The sequence below is a fragment of the Catharus ustulatus genome, chromosome 10, assembly GCF_009819885.2.
Source record: "Catharus ustulatus isolate bCatUst1 chromosome 10, bCatUst1.pri.v2, whole genome shotgun sequence".
NCBI classification, from domain to species: domain Eukaryota; kingdom Metazoa; phylum Chordata; class Aves; order Passeriformes; family Turdidae; genus Catharus; species Catharus ustulatus.
Genome location: NC_046230.1, coordinates 25,693,219 through 25,721,096, shown reverse-complemented (window position 1 = coordinate 25,721,096; position 27,878 = coordinate 25,693,219). Strand labels below are relative to the sequence as shown.

Sequence of the window (27,878 nt, the reverse complement as noted above, 5' to 3'; positions counted from 1 at the left end):
ACTGCCGGACTGCCGGACTGACTGCCGGACTGACGGACGGACACACTGCCGGACTGCCGGTCCCCGCGGACCCCGCTACCTGCGCGGGGCAGGGCAGGGCAGGGCAGGGCAGGGCAGGGCAGGGCAGGAGCGGGGCCGGCCCGGCGCAGGGGCTGTGCCACCGCAGGAAGCTCCGCTCCGCTCCGCCCGCCCCCGGCCGAGCCGCAGGTGGGGCGGCCCCGGGAGCGGCCCCGGGAGCGGGCGGTGCGAGCGGAGCGGCTCTGCCGGGCCCTCCCCCGCCCCGCCCGGCACGGCACGGCCCGGCCCGGCCCGGCCCGGCCCGCGCTGGCCCCGCGCCCGGCGGGGCTGTGGCGGAGGAGCCGCGCTCCGCGCCCGCCTCCCTGGCGAGCGGCGCCGGGCGGGCGGCGATGGACGGGCAGCCCCCGGCGGGCCCCGCCGCGCCGCGCTGGAGCCGCCGAGCGAGCCCCCGGCCGCAGCCCCTCGCCTGGAGCAAGCCGCGGCCGCAGTCGTACCAGAGCCCCAGCGGAGTGCTCGTCACCGACTTCCCCGTGGAGGACAGGTGCGCCGTGCCCGCGACCCGGCCCGCCGGCACCGGCAGCCCCGCCATGGCATCGCTGCCCAACGGGACCGTGCGCCCGCCGGGCTCCCCCGCGCTGCCCCCGCAGCGGCGCTCCCGGGAGCTCGCCCTGGCTCCGGACGGCCCCGTGGGTTCCACCGCGAACGGCACGGTGTCCCCGGCGGGCAGCGGGCACGGCCGGCGGCCGCCCGGCGCGGCGGGGCTGGCCCCGCAGCAGGAGCGGATCGTGTTCGGGACCAGCGCCCCGCCGTGCCCCCGCGCTGCCGAGCCCCCCGAGGAGCCGGGGGGATCCCCCGGGAGCGGCCGGGCGGGCGCGGAGCCCCCGGCGCTGCTGAGCACCGACAGCCCCGCGGCGCGCAGGGTGGGCTCGCAGCAGCTGATCCCCCGCAGCCTGGCCGAGAGCCGGCCCCTGGCCGAGAGCCGGCCCCAGCCCCGCGAGAGGGGCCTCAAGGCTCGCAGCCTGGTGGAGCCCCCGCGGCCGGCCCTGGGCAGCGACCCCGAGGACGAGCCCGAGGGCGGCCCGGGCGCGCTGCGGCGGGGGCTGCGCTCCACGTCCTACCGCCGGGCCGTGGTCAGCGGAGTGGACCTGGACGGCTCCGCCAACTGCAAGAAGAAAAACAGAATGTCGCAGCCCATCCTGAAGGCGGTGGTTGAAGATAAAGAGAAGTTCTCGAGCCTGGGGAGGATAAAGGTAACGTGTGCTGATGACTGAAGGTGGTGGCTCCGTGGCAGCGTGGCCTGCTGATCTGCAATTTCCATAAATGCTGGAGTTTTCAGTTTGTTTTTTAGCTAACACAAAACTCTTCGTAGCTGCTGTGAGTTTTAAGAGTGCTGTTTTCCAAGTGAGGTGTTGAAGATGGCAGGCTGTGTTGAAATCCAGGCGGTTCAGAGCCTTTGCTGGCTGCCTCCTGCTCTCTCTTCCTGACAGATCCTCCAACTCTCCCAACCCAACCACGGGTGTAAAACCTGTGACCCAGAAAGGAGTAAACAGGAAAAAAGGGACATTGCCTTAATAAAGCCTGCATGCTTGAATAAGGACAGAAAAATGAACTTCCTCCCTCGCTTCTTTATCTGACATACTACTTTTAAATCACTGAGTGATCTTTAAATTGATAGAAATCACTTCAGATATCCGAATTTTAATGCCTGAAAGTAAAAGGAGCATGCCTGTTTAAAATCTTGGTTGTAATCCCTTAGAATCCTGTAGTAGATTTATATTGAATGTTGCTATCTTAAATTATAAAGACATACTGATAGTGTTCTTTTACTTAGCATAGTGTAATATTGTATTTCCTTATTTCAGATATAACTTGTTACTGTATGAAATGTATTCATAGATTGCTGTGTACTAAAGTATGCCAGGCCAAGAGCTGATGCTGTAGCTTTTAAAATGATTATCAGCTTTATGGCAGTTTTCAGCCAACTTGAAATTATGGTAGTGGATGCTTCTGTGAAAACCCTGCATGTGGTGAGACAGGAGTGGATGGGGGTGTGAGCAGTGTGGGGTGGCTTGGGTTGGTAACAGACTTAGAACAGTGATGTTTAATAGGAGGACATGACACTGTCCTGTCCTTACAGAGCTCTCTGCAAGCAGTGATTTATTAAATAGACTCTTGGGCCCCGGGACTTGTGCACCAGAGCAGCTGTTTTATTTCAGAGGGTTGTTGTGCTCTCAGGAGGCTCCTTCACAGAGTGCTCAGAGTGGTTTTGTTTGCAGAGTGGAAGGGCAGCCTCAGTGCTGCTCTCTGCAGAGCCTGGACAGAGGGCTCAGCTGTGAGCTCACTGAGCCCCTCTCCAGCCAGCGTGGTGTGCTTTTAAAACATGGGAAAAACCCATCCAAACAAGGCAGGAGAGAAATGAAACCAGAGTAGCTTTTCACTTTCTCTGGTGACACAGTTGTTTTTACTGAGCTCTTGTCCAACATCTGAAGTTTACAAGATTTGGGCTTGTTGATTTGGTGCCCAGGTCTTGGATAAAGCAGACCTTCTTGTTAGTGTGATTATTTTGCGTTCTCTGCCTCTAACATGCCTCTCCTTTCTCTTAAAATTATCTGCAGAAGATGCTGAAAGGACAAGGGACGTTCGATGGGGAAGGTGAGCCCTGTTCTGTCCAGACTTGCAAGAAACTCCCAAGGGAACTGAACTTGAGCATCGTTTGGCACACTTCCTTCAGAGTCAAAGGCTCAGTGCCTGTTCTTCAGTAACAGGACTGGGATGTGGGACTGTAATTCTGGCACTAGACATACCTTAGGGATATTTTAAAGACCGTGAAATGGCAGACTAAAAAGGTGTGTCAAGGGCTTCTTTTCCACTTAGGCTGCTGTCCCTCCCAAAAGTGAGGCTGTGTTAGCCTGAGCCCTGACAGCTCTGTGCAGTTCCATCGGGCTCCTCCATGTGGGATTGTTCTGGGACTGCCCAGGTGCCAACATTTGATCCTTCTGGGTTTGGGGCCATCCCTGCAGGTCACACCTGAGTCCTTACCCTGGCCTGAGGGTTCCACAGCTGTTTCTGCCTTCTCAGCTGAGGCTGCTGGGCTGAACCCTTGGACTCGCTAAACATTTTCTTTTCTTGCTACCTAGGCTTCACATTTAAGGGTCAGAAAAACACTGTCTGTGGAGCTGTGTTTTTGTGGTGCTCATTAGTTCTGGGTTTTGCCAAGTTCACTGCTTTTCCCAATATTTCAACAAGAAAATATCTCTGATGAGTGCACAGAAGTTCTGTTATAATAACTGCTGCTCTCTTGGCCCTTGTCTGCTTAATGCCTCTCTGAGGCCATCTCAGCTGCTGTGTTACCTTCCTCTTGTTCCTGTTTTCAAAGCTCCCCACTGTGTTCTCTTTGCATCCTCCCCTTTCCTACTCTTTGCTTCTATCTCTTCTCACACCATCTCCTGATGTTTTTTAGATTCTCTTCCAATGCTCCCTTCTGTCTTGGATGATCCCAGCTAATGGCTTGCTCTGTAATGCCTCCCCCAATTCAGTTGCTGTCAGGGTTTCCTCTGTTGGAAGTGTGTAACCCTACAGACCCTTCCTGAGCTGCTCCAGAGGGCTCACCTGGTCTGAGCAGCTGGGACAGGGCTGTGGATCTGAGCAGCTGGGACAGACCCACCCAGCCAGGACCTGGGCCCTGCCTGGAGCAGCCAAACTTCACTTCAGGTCCCTTTCTCTTGTAGGGGAGGATTGGATGTTATCCAAAGCCTGGCCAACTGAAAGTGCCTTTCAGAGCCTGCCTGCTTAATGGCTTAATTGGCCTGTGGGTTTTTGTGGTGTTGGGTTTCTGTCCTGCTCCCTGCTGCTGCCAGGGCTGTGTGGCCAGGGAGGTTGGGAGCAGCAGGAGCACTCCAGCCTCTGCTCCTTCCCCTGATAGGGGAATTCATGATGGCACAGCTCAAACACACCGTGAGTTAATTTGGTCTTAAGGTCCATAGGTCTCGTGCTTACTCAGACAGGCTTCTGACTTTCTATCTGGAGTAGTTCTGACCTCAGATCTCTGAAACTGGGAAACAGTGAAATGTGAAGACAGCATTCAGAGTTGACAGAAGGGTTTCTGTGGGCTGTGTGCTTCTCCTGGACATGAAAATAGTGGGACCTGCAGGTCAGTGATTGCTCCACTGACACACCATCCCATTTTCTAATTGCTGATTAATTACAGGACTGGGCACAGCAAACCAAGGAAGAAAAAATTGTTTGCTATTTCTTTTTCTTGACAAAGGCCACATCTGTTCTTTAATTCGGTCTGGGAGGATCTTTGGGTACAGTGATCCATTGTCACTGTACTGCACCATTGTCCAGCCCAGATCAGTTGCTATCTTTGTCTCGTGGAGTGTGAGCAGCACAGTGACACTTTCATTGTTTAAATGTTACTTTAAATTTTTATGAGACCAACTAAACTAACTTTCTAGCAATGACTGACATACTGTTGTTATTTGACAGAAAATGCTGTATTATATCAGAACTATAAGGAAAAAGCTCTGGACATAGATTCAGATGAAGAGTCTGAGCCCCAAGAGCAGAAGTTGGATGACAAAGTTGTTTTTCCCTATAAGCCCCTGAGGTCGACGTGGAGCCAGCTCTCTGTGGTGAGTTGTGATCCTTGTGTGGCCAGGGACAGGAGCTCAGGGTGGGTTAAGGCAAAGTCTTCTCTTACTGGCTGCTGGATTTTTTGTCTGAAATTTGTCATCATCTTCTTCATCTCATAAGAACAACATGGAAGTCCCAATCAGTTACTGGTCTCTGTTTCACATAAAAAACCAATGAAACCAAGTTCATTTTAGAGTCCTGCGTTTGGCAGAGACACAACTTTACTGATTCTTAAAAAAAGGGTTGTGTGAGTTCACTGAAAGGGTGAATTATACTGAAGAAAGGCTTCAGTTAGTTCCAGACAAGTTGCTGCTGAATTGTTCTAAATCACTGCACGCCAGCTCTCGAGCTGCCTGGAGTGCAGATGTTGAATGGGAAGCATTTTGAGAAGAGCAGAGCAGAGCTGGTGCTGCTGTGCTGTCCCTCGCAGGGTGGGAAGTGTCTGCAGGGCTTTGGCAGAGCAGCCTCGTTAAACAGAGTCAGTTCAGCTGCTCTCATCAGGGCTGCAGGCTCTCTGCCCTCCCTGCTAAAACCTGACATTGCTGAGAGCTGGCACTGCCACAGCCACAGCTCTCCCTGTGATTCCTGTGATTTGGGGATTCTTCATTCCTGTGATTTGGGCACTGAAGGAACCCTAAAGTTCTGTGTCTGTGTGGTTATTCCTGGGTCGGTTCTGTGGCTTCTGAAGGGATAGCCCTAAAATGAAGGGGTTGGGGTTGGTTTTTGTTAGCAGACTTTGTAGAATGTTGTAGGTGCTCGTCTCTGGCGCTAGAGAGATGATGCCATGACAAAATCACCTGGAGTGTTTGCCCATCAGCTCTGTATATCCCAATAAATGAGGGATTTGACCTCAGGGAGATGCCCAGGGGTTGGTTGGGTGGCCTGATTAGCAGAGCTGCCTTACACAGCCTGATGACCTTTTGCAGTTTGAAGTACTGAAAGATGAATCTCTCTGATTCAGTAATTATAAAGAAGAAGAGACAATGTGGTTTTGAAAAGATGTGCTTTAATTTTCTTTTTCCAACAATCAAATACCTAAAATACAGTTCATTTGCTTCATGTTGCAAAAAAAGTGTTTATAATGAAGTCAGATTGTTTTTTCTGCCTTCTGGGCAAACTAGCAGTTAAATGTTCAACAGCTGAGGTACTTTGGAAGGAATGCTATTTAGTAATAATAATGATAATTTCAGAACACTAATTTGCTTTGAGACAAAAATAACATGAAGACCATCTCAGGAGGAGAACTGTTCTGTGCTTCACTTAGAGAAACAAACTTGTTCATTACTGATCCTTGCACAGAACTTATGTACTGTCTGTGTTTGTTTTACAAGATTGGAAGTGGGGAGTATAAAGGAAAAGGGGTGCATGGAGAAAACAAAATCTGGGAATGAGACTCATAGTGACTGTGTTTATAACTCTGGAAAAATTACATGCTGTCAATGTGTATTAAAAGTTAAAAAGTGAGTCTGGAGTTGTCGCAGGAAGTCAGCTGGAAAATGTCAGTCCTGGGTTTCAGCATGTGCTGGGAAAGGAGGAGGAGAATGTCTGTGGTGTTTGTTAGCAGTGCCTGTGCTGGGAGAGCCAGGGCAGAGGCAGAGGGATCCCCTGTCCCTGCAGGAGCCTTCCCTGGCAGCTCCCACCACCTGGGCTTGAGGAGTAAGGCCCTTCAGGTATGCAGCTGTCAAATTCCTCTTGTTAACAGTAATAAAGAAGGGTGTTTCTGTCTTCCTGGAGTGTATTCACACGTGTTGATCTCCTTTGTGACTGGTTCCTCATTCATGTAAAAATCAGCTGCTGTGAGTGGCTTCAAGGAGCCACACACAGGGTCACTGTGCAGGGTCACTGTGCAGAGCCACTCACACAGGGTCACTGTGCAGGGTCACTGTCCAGGGCTGCCACCTTCCAGAGCCCCACACACACAGGGTCACTGTGCAGGGTCACTGTGCAGAGCTGCCACCTTCAGGGCCACTCACACAGGGTCACTGTGCAGGGTCACTGTGCAGGGTCACTGTCCAGAGCTGCCACCTTCAGGGCCACTCACACAGGGTCACTGTGCAGGGTCACTGTGCAGGGTCACTGTCCAGAGCCACACACACAGGGTCACTGTGCAGGGTCACTGTGCAGGGCTGGCACCTTCCAGAGCCACTCACAGGGTCACTGTGCAGGGTCACTGTCCAGAACCACACACACAGGGTCACTGTCCATGTCACCGTGCAGGGTCAGTGTGCAGGGTCACTGTGCAGGGCTGGCACCTTCCAGAGCCACACACACAGGGTCACTGTGCAGGGTCACTGTGCAGGGTCACTGTCCAGAGCCACACACACAGGGTCACTGTGCAGGGTCACTGTGCAGGTCACTGTGCAGAGCCACACACACAGGGTCACTGTGCAGGGTCACTGTGCAGGGTCACTGTCCAGAGCCACACACACAGGGTCACTGTGCAGGGTCACTGTCCAGAGCCACACACACAGGGTCACTGTCCAGGTCACTCTGCAGGGTCTCTGTCCAGAGCTGCCTCCTTCAGGGCCACTCCCACACAGTCCCTGTCCAGCACATTGGCTCCCACACTGGGATCTGATGTTACTTCTGATGTTACTTTCACAGGCATTTACCCGAGTCTGGACTTTGGTGGCATTTCTTTATTCTGCTGTCCAGCATTGTGTGGCTTGGTGTGCAGGAATGACATGAGGAATGTTTTAGACAGGGAGCAGGTGGAGCAAGAAGAGAAAGCTGTTGGTGATAGGATGTTAGGAGCTTCTGGAGAAGCTGACAGGAATGTGTGAGGTCTTGTCTGTGATGTGCCTCTGCTCCAGGAAGAGAACAGAGCCTTCCCTCCACAGTGATGCTGTGACCCTTTCCCTTCCCCTGCCCTGATCCCTCCTGATCTGGGTCCTGTGCTCAGAACTGTTGGGCCAGGCTCTCCTTGGTGCTTTGCTTTCTAGGTTTTCATGGCCCTGTGTCTCTTTTTAATCACATCTTTCCCAGTGGTATTAAAAGTACTGATTGGTTTGTTTTTCCAGGTGAAGAAGAACGGACTGTCAGAAGCCATCAGCCAGGAGGAGAGGAAAAGACAGGAGGTACTCAGGGCTTTGGGGCTGGCTGCTCAGGGCTGCCCTGCATGCCTGGCTCAAGGCTCTGTTTGTTGATAAGGAGATGTTGATAAGAGTTCATTGCTTGGCTTCCTGCCCCCCGGTGAAGTGTCCTCTCTCCCAGGGAGAAAACACGAACCCAGTGTGTTCTGGGGAGCCTGTGCCATGCCAGGGGCTCTGGGGTGTCCCTGCACTGCTGCCTGGGCACCAGCACCAGCCCCAGCCTGGCTGCACCAGGGAAGGGGGGACATCACCCTGCAGCTCACAGAGGGATGTGGCACGTGGGGTTTTATAGCAGTGAGGGGCAAAGAGCAGCTTTTACAGAGCCCCTGGCAGCACCCAGCCTGTGACAGTGCTGGGCACGTGGCACTGTGTCCCTGCTGGGACCCAGCTGCTGCCTGGCCTACCTGGGACAGGGGTGTCCCTGCTGCCAGCAGCAGTGCTGGGCTGCTCGGCTGTTCTATTCCCCTTTGCTCCTGTGTCCTCTTGATCCCCTTTCTGTCCCCTTTGCTGTCCCCTTTGCTCCTGTGTCCTCTTGATCCCCTTTGCTGTGCCCTTTGCTCCTGGGTCTGTCCATGTGCTGTCCCCTCTCTGTCCCCTTTGTCCCTGAGTCTGTTCCTGTGCTGTCCCCTTTCTGTCCCCTTTGCTCCTGGGTCTGTCCATGTGCTGTCCCCTTTGCTGTCCCCTTTGCTCCTGTGTCTGTCCATGTGCTGTCCCCTTTGCTGCTGTGTCTGTCCATGTGCTGTCCCCTTTGCTGTCCCCTTTGTTCCTGGGTCTGTCCATGTGCTGTCCCCTTTCCTGTCCCCTTTGCTCCTGTGTCTGTCCATGTGCTGTCCCCTTTCTGTCCCCTTTGCTCCTGGATCTGTCCAGGTGCTGTCCCCTTTGCTGTCCCCTTTGTTCCTGTGTCTGTCCATGTGCTGTCCCCTTTGCTGTCCCCTTTGTCCCTGTGTCTGTCCATGTGCTGTCCCCTTTGCTGTCCCCTTTGCTCCTGGGTCTGTCCATGTGCTGTCCCCTTTGCTGTCCCCTTTGTCCCTGGGTCTGTCCATGTGCTGTCCCCTCTCTGTCCCCTTTGTTCCTGTGTCTGTCCATGTGCTGTCCCCTCTCTGTCCCCTTTGTTCCTGTGTCTGTCCATGTGCTGTCCCCTTTGCTGTCCCCTTTGCTCCTGTGTCTGTCCATGTGCTGTCCCCTTTGTCCCTGTGTCTGTCCATGTGCTGTCCCCTTTGTCCCTGTGTCTGTCCATGTGCTGTCCCCTCTCTGTCCCCTTTGTCCCTGTGTCTGTCCATGTGCTGTCCCCTCCCTCCTCCCTGCCGGGCTCTGTCCCAGGGGTGAGGGGTGTGCAGAGCCTGGCCTGGGAGTGTCCCTGTGTCCCTGCAGCCCCTCCCCAGGTGTGTCCATCCCCAGGAGCACATCCCCTGCAGCATGGCCTGCCATGGCAATCTGCCCCATGTCCCCATTCTCCTCACCTCAGCCTCCTCCTGCTGGGATGTTTTAGAGCCAAGGCAGACACTCCAGTCACATCCCTTAGGAACCTTTAGTCTGTGTTTCCTGGAGCCATACTTGCATCCTTTCAGAAAGAACAAGTTCTTTGGATGCCTTTTAAATGTAAAGTCTTTAATGTTACCAAAAATGTTTTCATGCCTGAGGGCTTTTAATTTGAATTTTAGAGACCAGTTCTTTCAGTGGGAGCCTAAATAAATATTTTTAAGCTGTAGTTCCATTACCAATTCATGCTTTTGCCTTTTATAATTTATTCTTTATCTGTTCTTTAAATTGCTTTTTAGAACCTATTAGGTTATTTTATAGTTATATTATATACATTGTTTCTCTTCTCTGAAAAGCTCCACCAGGGACCTCCAGCCTCACTCCTGTGCTCTTGGGGTCACACCTGGTGTTGAGCTGTCTTCAGACTCCTGCTTTGCAGTTCTTTGAAAACTCTGAATATATACTTCTTAAAAATAACTTTTTTCTAGTATTAAATCACTTATTTCTAATTAATGATGCAACTATTATAGAGATGAATATTTAAATCAAACTCTAGCTTACATGCAAAACTCTGCCTTGCACCCCTGCTCTACATTTTCTTTTTTTTTTAGAGGAAAAATCCCAGTCACTAGTAAATCTCTTCTTTTCCCCCTCACTTTGCAGGCAATATTTGAGGTGATCTCTTCTGAGCACTCCTATTTGCTGAGCCTGGAGATTCTGATCCGGATGTTTAAAAATTCCAGGGAGCTGAGCCTCACAATGACCAAAACAGAGAGCCACCACCTCTTCTCCAACATCACGGATGTTTATGAGGCAAGCAAAAAGTAAGTGTGGCATTTCTGTGTGACAGGGCTGAACATCCTTAAACACTGCAGCAGGTTTCCTTGGAAGCTGAATTAACCATTCCAGGGGTGAGCAATTCTTCCAGAGCTCCTGCTGCTTTGGACATGGCAGGAACAAATGGCATGGATGTGCACAGGGGTGAGCAGGGCTGGCTGGGAGGGGTGTCTGTGAAAAGGGGGAGGGAAGGAAAGCCAAGAGTGATTAAAGTGGAATTCAGCATCCTTCCCATCCAGATCCTTCCCATCCAGATCCTTCCCATCCAGATCCTTCCAATGCAGACAGTTTGGGTGAAACACTGACCTGGCATTCACACCTGGAGCACCAGGTACAGCTGAGCCTCGCTGAGCTGTGGATTGGAGCTGAGATCCACACCTGCCCTGGAGAGCTGTGCCAGGGGTGCAGAGGGGACTGTGCTGTGGGACTGTCCCCTCTGTGTGACACCAGGGCTGTCCCCTCTGTGTGACACCAGGGCTGTCCCCTCTGTGTGACACCAGGGCTGTGCTGTGGGACTGTCACCTCTGTGTGACACCAGGGCTGTGCCATGGGACTGTCACCCCTGTGTGACACCAGGACTGTCACCCTGTGTGACACCAGGGCTGTGCCGTGGGACTGTCCCCTCTGTGTGACACCAGGACTGTGCTGAGGGACTGTCACCCTGTGTGACACCAGGGCTGTCCCCTCTGTGTGACACCAGGGCTGTGCCATGGGGTTGTCCCCTCTGTGTGACACCAGGGCTGTGCTGAGGGACTGTCACCTGTGTGACACCAGGACTGTCCCCTCTGTGTGACACCAGGGCTGTGCCATGGGGCTGTCCCCTCTGTGTGACACCAGGGCTGTGCCATGGGACTGTCCCCTCTGTGTGACACCAGGGCTGTGTCATGGGACTGTCACCTCTGTGTGACACCAGGGCTGTGCCATGGGACTGTCCCCTCTGTGTGACACCAGGGCTGTGCTGAGGACTGTCCCCTCTGTGTGACACCAGGGCTGTGCTGAGGACTGTCCCCTCTGTGTGACACCAGGACTGTCCCCTCTGTGTGACACCAGGACTGTCCCTGTGTGACACCAGGACTGTCCCCCTGTGTGACACCAGGGCTGTGCCGTGGGACTGTCACCTCTGTGTGACACCAGGGCTGTCCCCTCTGTGACACCAGGGCTGTGCCATGGGGATGCTCTGCCCTGCTCTGCTCTGCCCTGCCCTGGGCACAGCCCTTGAGTCCGGAGCAGGGAACGAGGGGAGCAGAGCTGCAGCCAGTGCCTGAAGAGGAGGAAATGGCAGATCTTACATGATACAAATGCAGAAGAGCCTTGTTCATGCCCGGTAATTACTGCCGGTGTTATTTAATCCGGGACATGAATATGGATGTGCTCTCAGAGCACTTCACACTCCCTTTCAGAAAGTTGCTGAATGCTGCTTTTCTTCCTTGCAGTTTGTTCTGAGCTCACAGCAGCAGGTGGATGCTGTGTGCCACTTCCTGAAGCACTGCAGTGTCTGTGTTGCTTTTCTTGCCCTGATTTCCAGTCCCAGGTGGGCACAGGGCTGGAGGATGCTCGTGGTGTGCTGGAGGTGCTGAGGGGTCCCAGCTGGAGCTCTGCACAGCTTCACAGGGATCTCTCTACCTGTGGAACAGAAATATTGGCCTTTTTCAGAAGGAGGCTGCAGGTTGAGCAAGGATGCTGAATGGTTTTTTATTTTGGTCCCCCTTCTTTTGTCCCCTTTGTGGAAATTGCAGAGTTGTGAATTCTTTGGGTTTAAACCCTCATTTTCCTTGGTGGAACTTGTGGAGTTCCGTGTTCCCAGTCACAGTGAAGTCATTTCTTGACTTTTTTCTCTGAGACACCTCAGAGCCTGTGGAATTTGGCATCTGTTGTGCAGCAGTTTGACTTTTGTCTTCTGAAGCTCATGCAGCAACAAGATGTTGATTTTTGGAGGCTGATGTGCTGTGTCAAATGCAAACCCAATTTAGGAGCTACAGAGCAGGAGAACATTTGGGTTTGGTTTGGACCCTTCTTTTCTCCCTCCCTTTCCCCTCTCCTTGTCCCTCCAGCTGAGATCTTGCAGAGGTTGGGGTTGTGCCCCAGAGCCTCCCAGTGTGACAGCCCTGGTGTCAGCTCAGCAAGGGCTTCGTGTTCAGGGAAAGGTTCCTGTTCAGGTGCTCTCACACAGTGAGAGGTGTAAAGTGAAGGGGGTGGGGAGAGCACTGCTCTCAGGGGAGCTCTTGCATCCCTTTGGATTAATGGTCTTCAAAGGAAGTGAGAGGGAGAGGGGGAAAAAGGAATGGAAAATACCACATCAGCCTAGAATTGCAATCTTCTTTCTTGTCTGTGTTTAAGAGCTTGGTTTTTTTATGACTTGGGGTAAAATCTGAAGTCATAACTCCTTTATAAACTTAAATGAGAACATAATTTATTTCTCAAGTTTTGCAATGCTGTTAAACTAAAACAAAACTTTGTGCTGGCTTTGAGCAACATCATTTGTGTAAATAGTGGAAGTGATTTTAAACCAGATACCAGCTTGGTAAATCCAAAGTGTTGCTTTCAGTTTTTAAGGTGTTTCAAAGTAGTGAAATCCACCCTTTTGGTATAAAATGGAGCATCTGTCCCATCCTGCAGCATTTTAAGCAGCCTTTGCTTAGTACAAAACCTGAGTATGAATATGAGTGTGGTTACCAGTGGGTTTGGTGAGCTGAGGAACCTGAGCTGATAAAAATACTTGATAAAAACCTTCAGTCAGAACTGCTGCAAGCCTCTGTCTAGGAACTTTGGCTTGGAGCACATTGGGTGGAAACTGTGCAGCAGCAGCAGCAGGACAGGCTGCAGTGCCTGACAGGGCCATTCCTGGGAACAGAGCTGCCTTTGTTGGCAGCAGAGAGCAGAGAGCAGAGTCTGTCTCTGCCTTTGGGAGCTCCTGCAATGCCTGACAGGGCAGGGAGATGAATGCTCTGTGCAGCACGTGCTGGCTGCTTGTGGGAGCCTGGGAGGTGGCTCAGAGAGCTGCTCTCACTCTGATGTGCTGGAAGCCAAAGTGTCACTGTCCAGCCCGTCAGGAGCTGTGGGGATGGAGCAGCTCAGGCAGGGATGGGTCAGGAACCATCAGGAATGCAGCCTGGAGTCAGGGTCAGGCTCAGGCAGGGAGGTGAGGGCACAATTCCCCAGGAGCTCTGGGAAACAGGAGCCAGGGAATGGAGGGAATGTCTGCAGGGTCACAGCTCCAGGACAGCTTTGGCTCTGTGCCTCCTCTGCCACTGGGCCAGCAAAGGGCAAATGCTTTTGTGGTACCAGAGCAGCACAAACCTATTGGAACAGCTTGTCTGGTTTAACCTCTGAATCACAGAACCACAGACCAGGAGCACTGCAGCTGTGCTGGGTTCATGATGTTCCCATTTGGCTGTCCCAGTGTCTGGGTGCATTTATTGCCTGCATGGACGTTTGTTATCCTGCAGGTCCCACCTCTGACCAGGTGCTGTGGGGCCCTCCCTGCAGTCTGGGCACTCTCTGGAGCAGGATATTGCTGTGGCCTTCCCACTGCCCTGGGACTGTGCCAGAGCTCTGGGAATAGCTGGGGAGGCAGTGCTGGGACAGCCCTGGGGCATGGGCTGGCCCCGAGCTGGGGACAGAGGGGACAAACTGCTGCAGGCTCAGCCAGGCTCAGCTCCTCCTTGCTGGGCTCTGGACTGTGCCCAGTAAAAGGTGTTTTATGGGCTGAGTCTGCAGGGTTAGGTGTTATTGGTGTGGGTAGCTGTGTGTTGCTTTCCATTATGGAAACTGTGGGAACTCACCAAACAAACTGATTTCAGTTCTGTGCTTCCATCACCTTCTCTCCAACCTTTTCTTTTTTGTTTTGTTTTCTGTTTTTTTGTTTTGTTGTTGTTGTTGTTTTTTGGGTTTTTTTTTTTTAAAAACTGACTTTGATTCAGCACAAAAATTCAGTGGAAATAAGACTATTTTTACTATTTTAAATCCCCCTTCCCTAAATAACAACAATGGTGCAGATGTTCAGGTGCTGTTCCTGATGAGAAGGTTCAGATTTGGAGAGGTTAATCAGAAATCTCTGTTACTCCTGGCTGAAGCTGTCTCAGGGTGGCAGCTGTCACTGTCCCAGGGGAAGGGGCTGAATTCTCCTTGCTCCACTCCTGTTTTCCTGCCCTGGGTGCTGTCAGCAGCACCCTGCACCAAACCTGCATTTCTGAATTCAGGGGTGCTGCAGAGTGGATGGTTCTTTTAAACAATATAAGGGCAAGATGAGGGGAATCAGATTGTGTCCTGTGATGCTGTTTGACTTTCTCTCAGTTGGATCTAACTTTTATTTAGCAGAGATGTTTGAAGTAAATCCTTCTGACATTCAGAAAAAAACACATCACAACAAATTCCTTGTTGGTTAAATTGAATGGAACCATTCCATCCCTCATCCTGAGCTTTGTGGCAGAATCTGTCCTAAAATTGTAAATGAAGGTTTATGGTGTGTCTGGTTCACTGATTGTCTCTAATAATTAGCAAATTAGATATGGAAAACTACAGCTTTTGATTCAAACTTTGATGCAGGATTTCCTTGTGGGACATACAGAGAGATGGGACTTTGATACACTGCTTACACTGCTCCTCTGTCCCTCTTTTCCTTTTTTTTTTTTTTTTTTGGCTTCTGCTCTCCCAGATCTTTTCTGTTCTCCCAGGGACTGTCTCTGATGGAGCCCAGATAAATTGTAAAGGTGGAAGTCGTGGCCCAGCAGGGTCCCACACCTTGTCAGTGTGCCACAGCACAGCAGGAAATGCTGGATTTCCTCATTTCCTCTGCAGAGTGACTTGGCAGCAGTGGGAGCTCTCCCAGCCACAAACATCTCTGAGCAGAGAGAAACAAATCCCAGGGTGGGATGGGGCTCTCTGTGGCTCCCCAGACCCTGCACACTCCAGGCTCACAGGCTCTTTTTTATGTCATTTTATTATTTCTGTGCCTCTTGGGGCTGGTCCTGGTGCTAAACCCCAAACCCAGAGCACAGTGACAGCTCTCAGTGTGCCTTGGGAGAGCCTGGGGGGACAGGAGGGTGCTGCAGGACTCTGCCCTCAGCAGGGCAAATAACAAATAAATCCTGCTCAGCTCTTGCAGGCTGTTCAGCAGCCAGTCCATCTGCAGTTACTGTGGCAGAACTTCACAGAAACAATCCAAAACCAGACCAAAATCCAGCTGATTGTGGTGGCTCTGGCTGGCCCAGGAGAGCCTCAGTGCAGCAGCTGCTCCTTGGTTCAGTTAAGCCCTGTTGTGCTGTTCATCCTGGTCTGCTCCTCTCTGTGTGTTCCTAAAGCAAACTGTGGAGAACATCACTTGGAAAATGGTGGCAGATTGGAAGAGCTGCTGTTAGTGATGAAAAAATGAAACAGGGCTGAAATTAAATAAAGCAGATTTCAAAATATTAGAGCTTAATGTGAACTCATGTGTTCTAAGTATTTCCTTAATGTTTCTGTGCCATGGGAGGACTTTTTAATGAACCTGTTGGTTCCAGGGAGCTGAGGATTCTTGCAGTGGGTGCTGATGCACAAAGGCTGCAGCCAGGACAGATTTTCATGTGTGAGGGGTGACTGCAGAGCTGGTCTGTGAGCTGTTCAGCCAGAGGGGGATTTCCAGGGAGCATCATGGAAATCAAGGCTTGTGCTTTGGGACCTTGGGAGGGTTCCAGGGCCAGAGAGACTCGTGTGGGACAGAGCACAGAGATCAGGGGAGTGGTCAGGACAGGCAGGCTGGGGGAGGCAGCTCAGGATTTGGGTTCTGTGCCCAGTTCCAGTGTTTCCAGTCCGTGTTTAGTTCCAGGGGAGGATTGCAGGACGTGGAGCACTGCCCTGCTCCAGCAGCACATGGCTTTGTCCTTGGCTCAGCAGCCACAGCCTTGTGTTCATGGAGCACTTCTGGGGCTGTGCTACCTTTAATTGCAGGAGGAAATGTGTTCATGTGTTTGAAGTCCTTTCATTTCTTTTCCAGCCCCATTTCTGGAAATTCTGGTCTGACCAGCTCGGTGCTGCTGCTTGGCTGTGGCAGTGGGAGGGTGGGAAGGGGCTGTGCCAGGCTGCTGCTGAGCTGCCAGGGCCAGGAGAGCCTGGGCAGTGTGTGCCCAAGGAGAGCTGGGCTCAGCCTGGGCAGTGTGTGCCCAAAGGGAGCTGGGCTCAGCCTGGGCTGGGCTCAGCCTGGGCAGTGTGTGCCCAAAGGGAGCTGGGCTCAGCCTGGGCTGGGCTCAGCCTGGGCAGTGTGTGCCCCAGGAGGGCTGGGCTCAGCCTGGGCTGGGCTCAGCCTGGGCAGTGTGTGCCCCAGGAGGGCTGGGCTCAGCCTGGGCTGGGCTCAGCCTGGGCAGTGTGTGCCCAAAGGGAGCTGGGCTCATCCTGGGCTGGGCTCAGCCTGGGCAGTGTGTGCCAAGGAGAGCTGGGCTCAGCCTGGGCTGGGCTCAGCCTGGGCAGTGTGTGCCCCAGGAGGGCTGGGCTCAGCCTGGGCAGTGTGTGCCCAACCTGGGCTGGGCTCAGCCTGGGCAGTGTGTGCCCCAGGAGGGCTGGGCTCAGCCTGGGCAGTGTGTGCCCCAGGAGGGCTGGGCTCGGCCTGGCACAAGCACTGCTGCCATCAGCTCTGAGCTGGGCTTGTGTCGGGTTCGTGTTGGGAGGGAAAGATGCATTTGCATGTGAAAGAGAGCAATGAGTTTGAACCCCGCAGGTTCTTTGAGGAGCTCGAGGCAAGGCACCAGAACAACATTTTCATCGATGACATCAGTGACATCGTGGTGAGGCACACGGGCTCCACCTTCGACCCCTACGTGAAGTATTGCAGCAACGAGGTGTACCAGCAACGCACCCTGCAGAGGCTGCTGTGAGTGGGGAGGCTGGGCTGGGCTGGGCAAGCTCTAAAATCACTGCTGTGAGTGGGGAGGCTGGGCTGGGCAAGCTCTAAAATCACTGCTGTGAGTGGGGAGGCTGGGATGGGCTGGGCAAGCTCTAAAATCACTGCTGGGGCTGCTGAGTGTGCCAGGCTGGGCTGGGCAAGCTCTAAAATCACTGCTGGGGCTGCTGAGTGTGCCAGGCTGGGCTGGGCAAACTCTAAAATCACTGCTGGGGCTGTGTGAGTGTGCCAGGCTGGGCTGGGCAATCTAATGTCACTGCTGGGGCTGCTGAGTGTGCCAGGCTGGGCTGGGCAAACTCTAAAATCACTGCTGGGGCTGCTGAGTGTGCCAGGCTGGGCTGGGCAAGCTCTAAAATCACTGCTGGGGCTGCTGAGTGTGCCAGGCTGGGCTGGGCAAGCTCTAAAATCACTGCTAGGGCTGCTGAGTGTGCCAGGCTGGGCTGGGCAATCTCTAATGTCACTGCTGTGAGTGTGCCAGGCTGGGCTGAGCTGGGCTGGGCAATCTAATGTCACTGCTGGGGCTGCTGAGTGTGCCAGGCTGAGCTGGGCAAGCTCTAAAAATCACTGCTGGGGCAGCTGTGAGTGGGGAGGCTGGGCTGGGCAATCTCTAATGTCACTGCTGGGCTGCTGAGTGTGCCAGGCTGGGCTGGGCAAGCTCTAAAATCACTGCTGTGAGTGGAGAGGCTGGGCTGGGCAAACTCTAAAATCACTGCTGGGGCTGCTGTGAGTGTGTCAGGCTGGACTGGGCTGGGCAAGCTCTAATGTCACTGCTGTGAGTGCGCCAGGCTGGGCTGGGCAAGCTCTAAAATCACTGCTGGGACTGCTGTGAATGGGGCAGGCATGGCTGGGCTGAACAATCTCTAATATCACTGCTGTGAGTGTGGCAGGCACAGCTCCTCTGGGCTGGCCAATCTCTAATGTCACTGCTGTGAGTGTGCCAGGCTGGGCTGGCCAATCTCTAATATCACTGCTGTGAGTGTGGCAGGCATGGCTGGGCTGACCAATCTCTAATGTCACTGCTGTGAGTGTGGCAGGCATGGCTGGGCTGGCCAATCTCTAATATCACTGCTGTGAGTGTGCCAGGCACAGCTCCTCTGGCTGGACAATCTCCAATGTCACTGCTGGGGCTGCTGCATCTGAGGGAGTAAAGCCAGAGGCTGGGGTGCTCTGACTCCTGCAAACCACACTTTCCTTTTTTATAAAATAACGGTTCATTTAAAATTTAGCAACCTGCACAAGTGTTTGGTAGCACACACCGTTGAGTTGTTTCACCTCTCTGTCCCCAGAGCCACAAACCCAGCGTTCAAGGAGGTGCTGTCCCGGATTGAGTCCCACGAGGACTGCAGGAATCTGCCCATGATCTCCTTCCTCATCCTGCCCATGCAGAGAGTCACTCGTCTGCCCCTGCTGATGGATGTGAGAGCTCCTTCCCTCCTTCCTGCTGCTGGTTCTTGCAGTGTTCCCTCTTTATCTCAGTCCACAGCCGTGATGCAGCTCCTGGATTTCAGTTCAGGTGTGAAATCTCTGGGGGTTGCAATCTGTGCTGCTTGGTGACTGTTGTTTTCTTTCAGACTATTTGCCAGAAAACCCCCAAGGATTCAGCAAAATACGAGAACTGCAAGCAGGCTCTGAAGGAAGTCAGCAAGGTGTGTTCTCAAGTTATTCTTGTACTTCCAGGGAAAAATGGATGTTTTCCATGTGTGAATAATGCAGGCAGGAGTAGCACTGAAGTGTAAAGCTCTGCATTGCTGTGTTTTAGGAAGGGCACTGGGGACTGGGTTTGTGCAGAATTCCTGCTTGGGAGAAGATCCCAGACTGGATGGTACCATGGTGGTTCTGGGTCTGTGTGTGGGAAGTGAATCCAGCTGGGAGGAGGGGCTGTGTTTGGAGCTGATGAGAGCAGTGACCCTGCCCAGGCACAGCTTGGGCTGGAGCTTTGTTCTCCTGGAGAATCACAGCTCCCTGTGGGATCTCTGGGGTGAGGGGAGCTGGGCCAGCCCTGCTCACTGTGACCCTGCAGGCACCACGATGGGCTGGGTGTCCCTGCTGGGGCTCTGTGCTCTTCCCAAGGAGCACAGGTGGTGCTAGAGGCTCGAGGCCATGGCCCTGCTCAGCCCCCTCTGCTTTGCAGCTCGTGCGTCTGTGCAACGAGGGCGCCCGCACGATGGAGAGGACGGAGATGATGTACACCATCAACTCCCAGCTGGAGTTCAAAATCAAGGTAGGATGGGGCTGCAGTCCTGACCAGCGAGCTGGGGGCTTCCCCAGCATGGTCATCCCACAGTGGTTCCTGCCAAGAGGTGATCTGTTGTGGCGTGACAGAAATTAAAACTTTTGGTCAAGTATCTTAATTGTAATAGAAGGTGATGCTAGAGCAGAAGGGATTTTGGATAAATACTGAGTGAAGAGTGTTTGCTGTAGTGATAAAGCTGCTGTGGAGGTTTTTGGCATTGGGAGAGAGGCCAAGGGCTGCTGCTCAGTGCTGGGATTCACTTGTGTACCTGCTGGGAAAGGTGTGCCTGGGAAAACACTCCAGGCCAGGGAGGGATCCAGGGGGTTTGTCCTTCCCCTAGGGGTGGGAAATCACAGGTTTCTATTAAAAACTTCCTGTGCAATCAGTCTTTTGTAGGAAACAACAGCAGACCCAGTCATAGGTAGGGGAGGTTTATTGGACTTTCTTCAAGTACATTTATTGTTTCTATCCAATGTTTGCTGCAATCCCATTTCTATATTTGATGTCTGATACCATTGCACAATGGGGATTCTTTTGGGGGAGATTGTTTCATTATCAGGCATGTGGTGAGTGCAGTTTGGTTCATGGTTGTAAAAGCACAGCTCTTGAAAGGCTCTGGGTCAGGCTTGGGGCAGATGCTGCCTCCAAAAAGACATTTTCAACTTCCCTAAAGTATTTTTATTCTCAAGCTTAGTCTAAAAAATTGACAGTAATAATATTTGCTTATAGCAACAGCAGCAACAAATACAACACTTCTGGGCAAGTGACACCAGAGATTTCCTGATGGGTGGGAACAGACTCAGCTCTTCAGTGAGTCCAGCCCAGAGCCAGGGCTGAGCTGCTCTGTGGTTCCACTGAGACCTCGGGAATCCCTCGGGATCTGGAGTCCCTCACCTTCCCCAGGGACAGGGACAGGACCTGCTCTGCTGTCCCTGCTCTGCTGTCCATCCCTGTCCATCCCTCCCTGTCCCTGTCTGTCCTTCCCTGTCCCTCCCTGTCCCTCCCAGCTTCGGGGGCTTTGTCTTTGGGTGCCTTGCTGTGAGATTTCCCTCTGTGCTGCCAAGCCCCAGCCCTGCAGCCCCTCAGGCCCCAGGGCAGGGAAGTCCCACTCTGTTTAAATGCATTTTTTAATTCTGAGAGCCTCTTTTCTGCAGCAGGGACATGGTGCACGTGATTTGCTCCTTTGGCAATTAAGGAAAAATTAAAGTAAAACCGAACTGCCTCTGGAAGGGAGTCAATTGGGAAAATGGGATGAACTCATTTGGAGTACAGATTGGAGGAATTTTTTGTTCATCCTCAAATAGAACTTTTAAAAGTATTTTTTGCTTGTAAACCGATCATCATGGGACTGTAATTCTGTTTTATAGCCATTATAAATTAGTTGAAGTATTTATGTTCTTGCCCAGCCTCACAGAGTTTTGGAGATTTGTTTATTATTTTGTTAGATGTAACTGTGGAGAACTTCATGGGAGCCCAAGGGAAGTGACTCAAATCTCATGTTGCTTGTGTACATGGCTCCACTGTAGAATTAAGTTTTTAATTAAGTTTCAGCAGTTTTTGTTCTTAAATTTTGCATCTTTTGCACGAGAGAAGTTGTGGGGTTTGTTTTAGGGAGTCAGTGTTTGTTGTTGAGCAGTGAGGTGTCAGTCCCAGCGCTGGGTTTGGGTTTGGGTTTGGCTCAGCAGGTACAGGCAGGCTCAGCCAAGGGATTAATGGTACAAAAAGCAACTCATGCAGAATGGGGAATGCAGCTGCCAAACTGCAGGGAGGGAGGCTGTTTGAAAATGTGTGGAAGGTGCTGAAATGGGGGAAAACAGGCAGTTTGTTCATTGGTCTGGAGCATTAGTCCTGGGGCAGCCTCAGAGGGATGTGTGTGAGCAGCACGGTCCCTGTGTCCCTCCTGTGGCAGAGTTATGGGCATTAATAAAGTCAGGTCCTCACACCAGGCAGCTCAGCTCCTCTGGGCTCTGCTGCAGGTGTTGGCCCTCACCTGGGGACAAAGGGAGCTCCTGCTCCATGCACATGAGCTGGAAAAAGAGGAGCTGTGGGATCCCTAATCTGCCACTTTCAGTAAATCCTCACAGATATGAGACACTTGAGGAGCCCCAGTGAGAGCAGCAAGGCCGTGGGAACCTTCCCCTCGTGCTGCTGAGGGAGAGACAGCAGAGGTGTGGAAGGAAAGGAAAGAAGGAGTTAGTTAGTTAGCTAGTTAGTTAGTTAGCTAGTTAGTTAGTTAGCTGTACCCACACGGGTTTGTCCAACCCTGCCCACCTTTCCCAGTGGCACCAGCACAGGGGATGTCACTTGTGCTGAGGCACAGGGACACTCCCCTGTCCCCACGAGCTGCTCTCAGCTGCAGACTCATCCCTGAGGCCAGGCTTTGCTCTGTGCCCTCAGGAGGTCTCAGTGCTCGTCCCAGTGGGATCAGTCAGGTCTGTTCATTTCTGTTTTCCCTGAGCAGAGATGACAGTGCCTGGGTGATTCCCAGGTATTTGCAGCTGCTACCTGAGTGTTGTGGCAATGATGGAGTCCCTTGAACTTTGGTAACCTCTCTTGTTTGTAATCTCTGAGCTTTGGGTTTATTCAAGGATTTTTCCCAAATGGATCATACTCTGTTACCTGTTTTTTAAAAATTCTCTGGTTTGGGAGGATTACAATGGGATTTGCTTGCCTTGCAGCCTTTTCCATTGGTTTCCTCTTCACGGTGGTTGGTGAAGAGGGGGGAATTAACAGCTTATGTAGAAGACACTGGACTTTTTTCCAAAAGAACCTCTAAGCAGCAGCTGTACTTCTTCCTCTTCAACGACGTCCTCATCATCACCAAGAAGAAGAGGTGAGAGCTTCCCCAGTATAAAACTGCTGTTGTGTTCAGCCTTGAGCCACAGTGACTTTAACATGATCCTGGCTGTGGAATGAGCTCAGGAGTTACTTGAGCCTCCACCATGGGTTACAAACAACAAGTAACTGCTTGTTAAACAGGATTTACTTTTGGCAAGCACAGTTAGGATTCCAGATTGTCAGACAAATTAAAAAGATGATTCTAAATGCCCTAGCAAAGTTTGGGAAGGGTGAAGTGTTGGGAATGTCCTTTCCCCTCTAGACTTGCCACGATTCCAGGGGCACAGAGCTCCCTGTGCCAGTGCCAGAGCTGGTCACAGAGCTGGGGTGAGCCCTGCTCCTGCTCCCTCCCACAGTGCTGCCATGGCACCACAGCACTGCACACAAACCTCTGTTGCTAGCTGGCTTCAATGTTTGTGTTTTTCTTCGAGCAGATGAATCTCAGAAGATTCTTAACATTGCACTGAGACATCTCTGCTCACTCCATGCTAAAAATGGACACTTGTGAGGCTGCACTTGGGGCTTTACCCAGGGTTCACCTCCTGCCCTGACTCAGCAGCCTCTGCCCAGCTCTGTCCCAGCTCTGTCCCAGCTCTGTCCCAGCTCTGTCCCAGCTCCGTGTGCTGGAGCTGCCCAGGACTGTGGCTCTGAGCTGTGGGGATGCTGCAGAGGATGGAGCCAAAGGGGGCTCCATGTGCTGGAGCTGCCCAGGACTGTGGGGATGCTGCAGAGAGAGCCAAAGGGGAATCCATGTGCTGGAACTGCCCAGGACTGTGGGGATGCTGCAGAGGATGGAGCCAGAGGGGGCTCCATGTGCTGGAGCTGCCCAGGACTGTGGGGATGCTGCAGAGGATGGAGCCAGAGGGGGCTCCATGTGCTGGAACTGCCCAGGACTGTGGGGATGCTGCAGAGGATGGAGCCAGAGGGGGCTCCATGTCCTGGAGCTGCCCAGGACTGTGGCTCTCTCTGCTGGAGATGCTCTGACTGTGTTTGGATTCCCTTCAGCAGGAGTCTGATCCAACGGGTTTGTGGGATGGAAGTAAGGAGTAGAAAGGATTTGTAGAGGTTTATCTGTTGATTAATTAGTAAGAAATGCTGCTATGATTAGCTGTGCACATGTACAGACTAGTTGATTCATTAATAAGAAATGCATTTGTTATTCATTGCACAAATGCATAGACACGTTCATTTTTCAGGCAGAAGATTCCCAGGTAGTGATGGCAGCACTCCCAGCTGGGGTTGCCAATTCTTCCCTTGGCTAAGGAGTTACTCAGACTAAATACTGAACTGACTTCTTTAAAAAAAAAAAAACAAAAAACAAACCCAACAAAAACAACACCCCCCCAAAAATCCCCAAGCTTACCCCAAAAAAACAAAACCCACCTCTCCCAAAAAACCAAGCCCCAGCCAACCCTTTCCCTGGTTCAGAGCATGTGAGCAGGATTGGTTCCAGTACAGGTGTGTCCTGTGTCCATCATTTGGGAGTGCAGCAGCAGGGAGCCCCCAGAGCTGTCTGTGAATGTCACAGAGCTGAGCTGGGCTGTGTCACACCGACCTGCTGCCAGAATTGGTTACCTCTGGAAAAGCTGCCCCTGCCCTGGTGTGTCTGGGACTGAGAAGAGCCCAAAGCTTACCTGATGTTCTGCTGTGAGATGTGTCTGGGACTGAGCAGAGCCCAAAGCTCACCTGGTGTTCTGGTGTGAGGTGTGTCTGGGACTGAGGATGGGAGCCCAAAGCTCACCTGGTGTTGTGGTGTGAGGTGTGTCTGGGACTGAGCAGAGCCCAAAGCTTACCTGGTGTTCTGCTGTGAGGTTTGTCTGGGACTGAGAAGAGCCCAAAGCTCACCTGGTGTTCTGGTGTGAGGTGTGTCTGGGACTGAGAAGAGCCCAAAGCTCACCTGGTGTTGTGTGCTTTCCTCCCTGTGCCTGCAGCGAGGAGAGCTACTCTGTGACCGGGTACTCGCTGCGGGAGCAGCTGCAGGTGCTGCCGGGCGCGGAGGAGCCCTGGCCCTGGCCCGGCCGGGGCGCTCCGGGGATGCTGCACCCGGGCAGGAGCGCTGCTGCTCACCTCTTCAGACTCGTGCTGCTCAGCAACCACGCCGGGGACAGGGTGGAGATGCTCCTGGGAGCAGAGACTCAGTGAGTACAGTGACTTAGTGAGTACAGTGAGTACAGTGACTTGAGGGATTTCTTCACCTGGTTGTCTCTGTCAGGGCTGCTCGTCCCACCCTGCCCAAAGCTGTAAATCTGTAATTATTTATTTATTTTTATTACTCTGTTTTATGAATTTCCCTGCTGGCTAAGGCCTGCAGAGGTGAGTGCAGCCGTGCTTTGGGCAGGTTCCCGTGGGTCCAGCCCTGTGCTGGGGCTCTCAGCCCAGGCTCAGTGCTGCCAGCTGGGTGTCACCATGGGGGATGTGGCACAGGAGTGACCCCAGGCACAGCCAGGGAGCTCTGGGCCCTGGGCAGGGTGTGATGGTGGCTGTGGGTTTGCAGCAGTGGCAGCAGAGCAGGGTCATGCAGGAGCAGCACCCTGAGCACTGTCCTGCCCTGTCCTGCCATGGAAGCATCCCTGCTCTGGGCTGTCCATGTGCCATCAGCTCCCACTCGAGCTCCCAGCACTGAAAGAGCTCATTTGTTCTGGGGGAAGCTGCAGGCGGGACAGAGACATGAAAGGCAGTGCTCCAGACATGGCCCTGCTGGAAAAATCGATAGTTTTAGGTTGGCTTTCAAAGTTTAGAATAACCATGAAGGGAACTGAAGATCATCAGTGCTTTCTATTAAAGATGTCATTATGAAGGCAGGAGATGATTCAGACTTGTTTGGAAATGCAATTTTATTGGGGGAAAAAATGCGGGACATTTTTAGTTGTCTGGGCTTTGTATGAAAAGACATTTTGTTCTACAGACTTATTATTGATTTGTTTTGTGCTGTGTGCAGTATAAATAGCAGTCCAGCTGATTGCCACTGAGAGCAAGAGTCTGAAAAGAATTCCTGTATTTTAAGTTACCTATTTTTATAATCTTATCCTTTGAGAGGGACAGGAAGGGAATTTCCAAGGCCAAACAGTTCAGAGAGTTGAGCATGCCTTCATCAGGTGAAACTGAAATGTTTTCTGTGCCACAAAGATTTCCAGCACAGTTTGATCCTGTTCTCACCTCCTGTGGCAGGTGGGTGCCAAGGACAGAAGTACCAGTGTTAGGTGAGAGCTTTCTGGGCCCTGTGAGGAGGCAGAGAACACACAGAGGTGCTGATACACAGGGGTTACTCCCAGGTGCAGGGAGAGATGCTGGCATGGAAGCAGGGAGGGCACTGGGTGCTGAGCCAGGACCCTGGGTTGTGCTTTCAGGAGTGACAGAGCCCGCTGGATCACGGCGCTGAGCCAGGACAGCGATGGGGAGCACACGGACAGGACCAGTAAGTGACAGCTGTGGGGCTGGGGGGAGAGTGTGACATTCCTTAAATAAATAGTGGTGTGCTGCAAGGCCAGGCCCTGCCCTGAGCCTGGTTTAACTGAGCCTGGCTCTCCTCCCCAGCGCTGGCTCAGGTGGAGACCATCAGGACGTACACAGCCAAGCAGGCCGATGAGCTCTCGCTCCAAGTCGCTGATGTGGTTTTGGTTTATCAGAAGGTGAATGATGGTGAGTGTTTTGCTGTCAGTCACTGTTTGTCACCTCTGGGGGGGATCCAGCTGCACAACCTTGTTTCCTGTTAGCACAGGGCTGCAGTGAGTGAAAGTTCAGTTCCAAGGAAAACATGAACGTTGGGGTTCAGGTTTCTGAAGGAAGCAGCAGATACAACCAGCTGTAGAACGTGGCTGTGGGCCAGTTCTGGCATGGGAGGTGTCCACAAGTAGGAAATTGAATTTGTCTAAAACCACAGAGCTCAGACATTCTAGTGAGTGCCAGGGCTGTCCAAGAGAAACATCCCCAGTCTGTCATGCCATGGCCTGGCCTCTCCTGCTACAGCTTGGCACAGGGTGGGTGCTGAGGTTTTCCACAGGATCAAATATCCCAAGATCAAAGTGATTCTTGTCCAGACCTGCCCACAACTGCACTGATAGCTCCCAGTGCTGGCCCAGGGATCCAGGACACTGTCAGGACTTGAGGGACTAAATTCTACCTTGCTGTTGCTCAATCAGAGCAACAACAACCTGTGAAATCAGAGATCCTGGCACTTGTGCTGCATTGCTCTCTCCAGATTACGATGGTGCTACAGCATTACTTCAAACTATATTTGGATGACAAAACAGATAGTGGAACTGTGCAATACTGTGCCTGTACTATTTTTCCCTAGTCTGGCTGTGTTTAGAACACCTGCCAAAGCTGTCCTAAGCAGGTACTTGGTTCCCAGTCAGGGCAGGTGCAGGATGTGTGGGTGAGCTGCAGGGCTCTCACTGTGTGCTCCCACAGGCTGGTACGAGGGGGAGCGGCTGCGGGACGGCCAGAGGGGCTGGTTCCCCTGCGAGTGTGCCAAGGAGATCACCTGCAGGGCCACCCTGGACAAGAACATGGAGCGCATGGGGCGCCTGCTGGGGCTGGAAACCAACGTGTAGCCTTGCCTCAGCCTCAGCCTCAGCCTGGGGCTGCTCTGGCCGGGACAGGGACGGCAGAGCCACAGCCCAGCAGCAGCACACAGGAGAGTGGCACAGGGGACAGCAGAGCCACAGCCCAGCAACAGACTGGAGACTGGTGCTCCCTTTTCTGCTGGCTGCACAGCTCCCAGCCAAGCCCTGGCCCCACCAGCAGCACCTTGCAGCAGTGTCCTGGGCACTGTTCTGCAGCTCCTGCCTCCTGACACACCTCTATCATCTGGGTTTGGGCATCTGAGCCTGTTTTCAGCAGCAGAACTGGGGTGTGTGCTCCTGATGCAGGACAGAGCCTGTGCTGTAGGACACTTGGCCTCCTGTGGCACCTGGACTGCAGGGAGCAGCTCTGGGCTCTCTGAAGGCTGACCTACCTCTCCAGTGCAGGTCCAGGGCCAGCCCCTGCCTGGCACCACCTCGCCGAGGAATCTGCAGGCACAGCTCAGGCTGGCTCCAAGTCCTGCTGTGCTCAGAGGTCTCTGAAAGCCAGGAAAAGGTCCCACCCTGCTGTAGGGGCTGCTGCTCCATCTCAGCACTGGTGTTCACTGCAGAGTGACTGCTGCAAGTGGGGCAGTTGTTTCTGGTTTCCTCAGGGGTCTGCTGAGCTCCTGCACTTCGCTTCATGCTCCAGAACATGAAATGCACTCAAGGGTGAGCAGAGTTCAGGGCAGGTGGCTGCAGAGAGGAGTGAGAGTCTGTGATAAAAACCCTTCCTCTTCAGGACCAGCTGCTGCCTCAGCAGCGTGGAAGTTGCTCACTAGAAACACGAAGACAACTTGCAGTACCAAGGCTTGGTTCCTCTGCAAGGGGAGGGTGCTGGGTTTTATCCTGCAAGAAGCTGATTTGAGTGGTGAGTGAGCTGGGTGTTTGTAAAGAGGTGTAGCTCTAATAACTTAAACTGCAGTAGGAGGATGGTAATTTTGTACAAAAATATTTACCTGTGTGTGACAGTGGTTATACAGCCTTGCAAATTAATTTATAAGTGGACTGATAAAATAGAAATGGGTGAAACTGTAAATTGAACAAAGACCTATTTAACATAGCAAAAGTACTGCTACTGTTTTAACAAATTTTGTTGTACACATGCAGATGTTTAACATGTAACTGAATGTATAAATCCAGACATTAATTTTATTCAGATTTTTTTAATACACTGTATATATTTTTCATACCTAGTTTTTTCAAAAATGCTGTAATGTTTTGTAAAGACTTTTTCCTATTGTTGGACACAGTTCTTCAGGAATTAAAAGACTTCTATGATTTTATAGGACAACAATCAATAAAATGCTTTT

General features: G+C 52.4%; 1 protein-coding gene across 1 annotated transcript; it reads left to right on the top strand.

Moving 5' to 3' along the window:
- The first annotated feature begins 407 nt into the window (after positions 1-407).
- ARHGEF26 (Rho guanine nucleotide exchange factor 26) lies at positions 408-27,878 on the top strand. Its single transcript, XM_033068937.2, has 14 exons — positions 408-1,268; positions 2,634-2,670; positions 4,507-4,652; positions 7,674-7,730; positions 9,888-10,048; positions 16,750-16,902; positions 18,219-18,348; positions 18,504-18,578; positions 19,064-19,153; positions 21,844-21,998; positions 23,935-24,141; positions 25,351-25,418; positions 25,538-25,642; positions 26,414-27,878. The coding sequence occupies exons 1-14, from the start codon at positions 408-410 to the stop codon at positions 26,554-26,556; spliced, it is 2,388 nt and encodes a 795-aa protein (XP_032924828.1). The 3' UTR covers positions 26,557-27,878.

Bases quoted from the DNA above. Each gene is read 5' to 3' on its own strand.
- ARHGEF26 (XM_033068937.2), top strand. From the start codon at position 408: ATGGACGGGCAGCCCCCGGCGGGCCCCGCCGCGCCGCGCTGGAGCCGC. The intron at 1,269-2,633 runs GTAACGTGTGCT...AATTATCTGCAG, and splicing joins CGAGCCTGGGGAGGATAAAG to AAGATGCTGAAAGGACAAGG. The intron at 19,154-21,843 runs GTAGGATGGGGC...CTTGCCTTGCAG, and splicing joins AGCTGGAGTTCAAAATCAAG to CCTTTTCCATTGGTTTCCTC.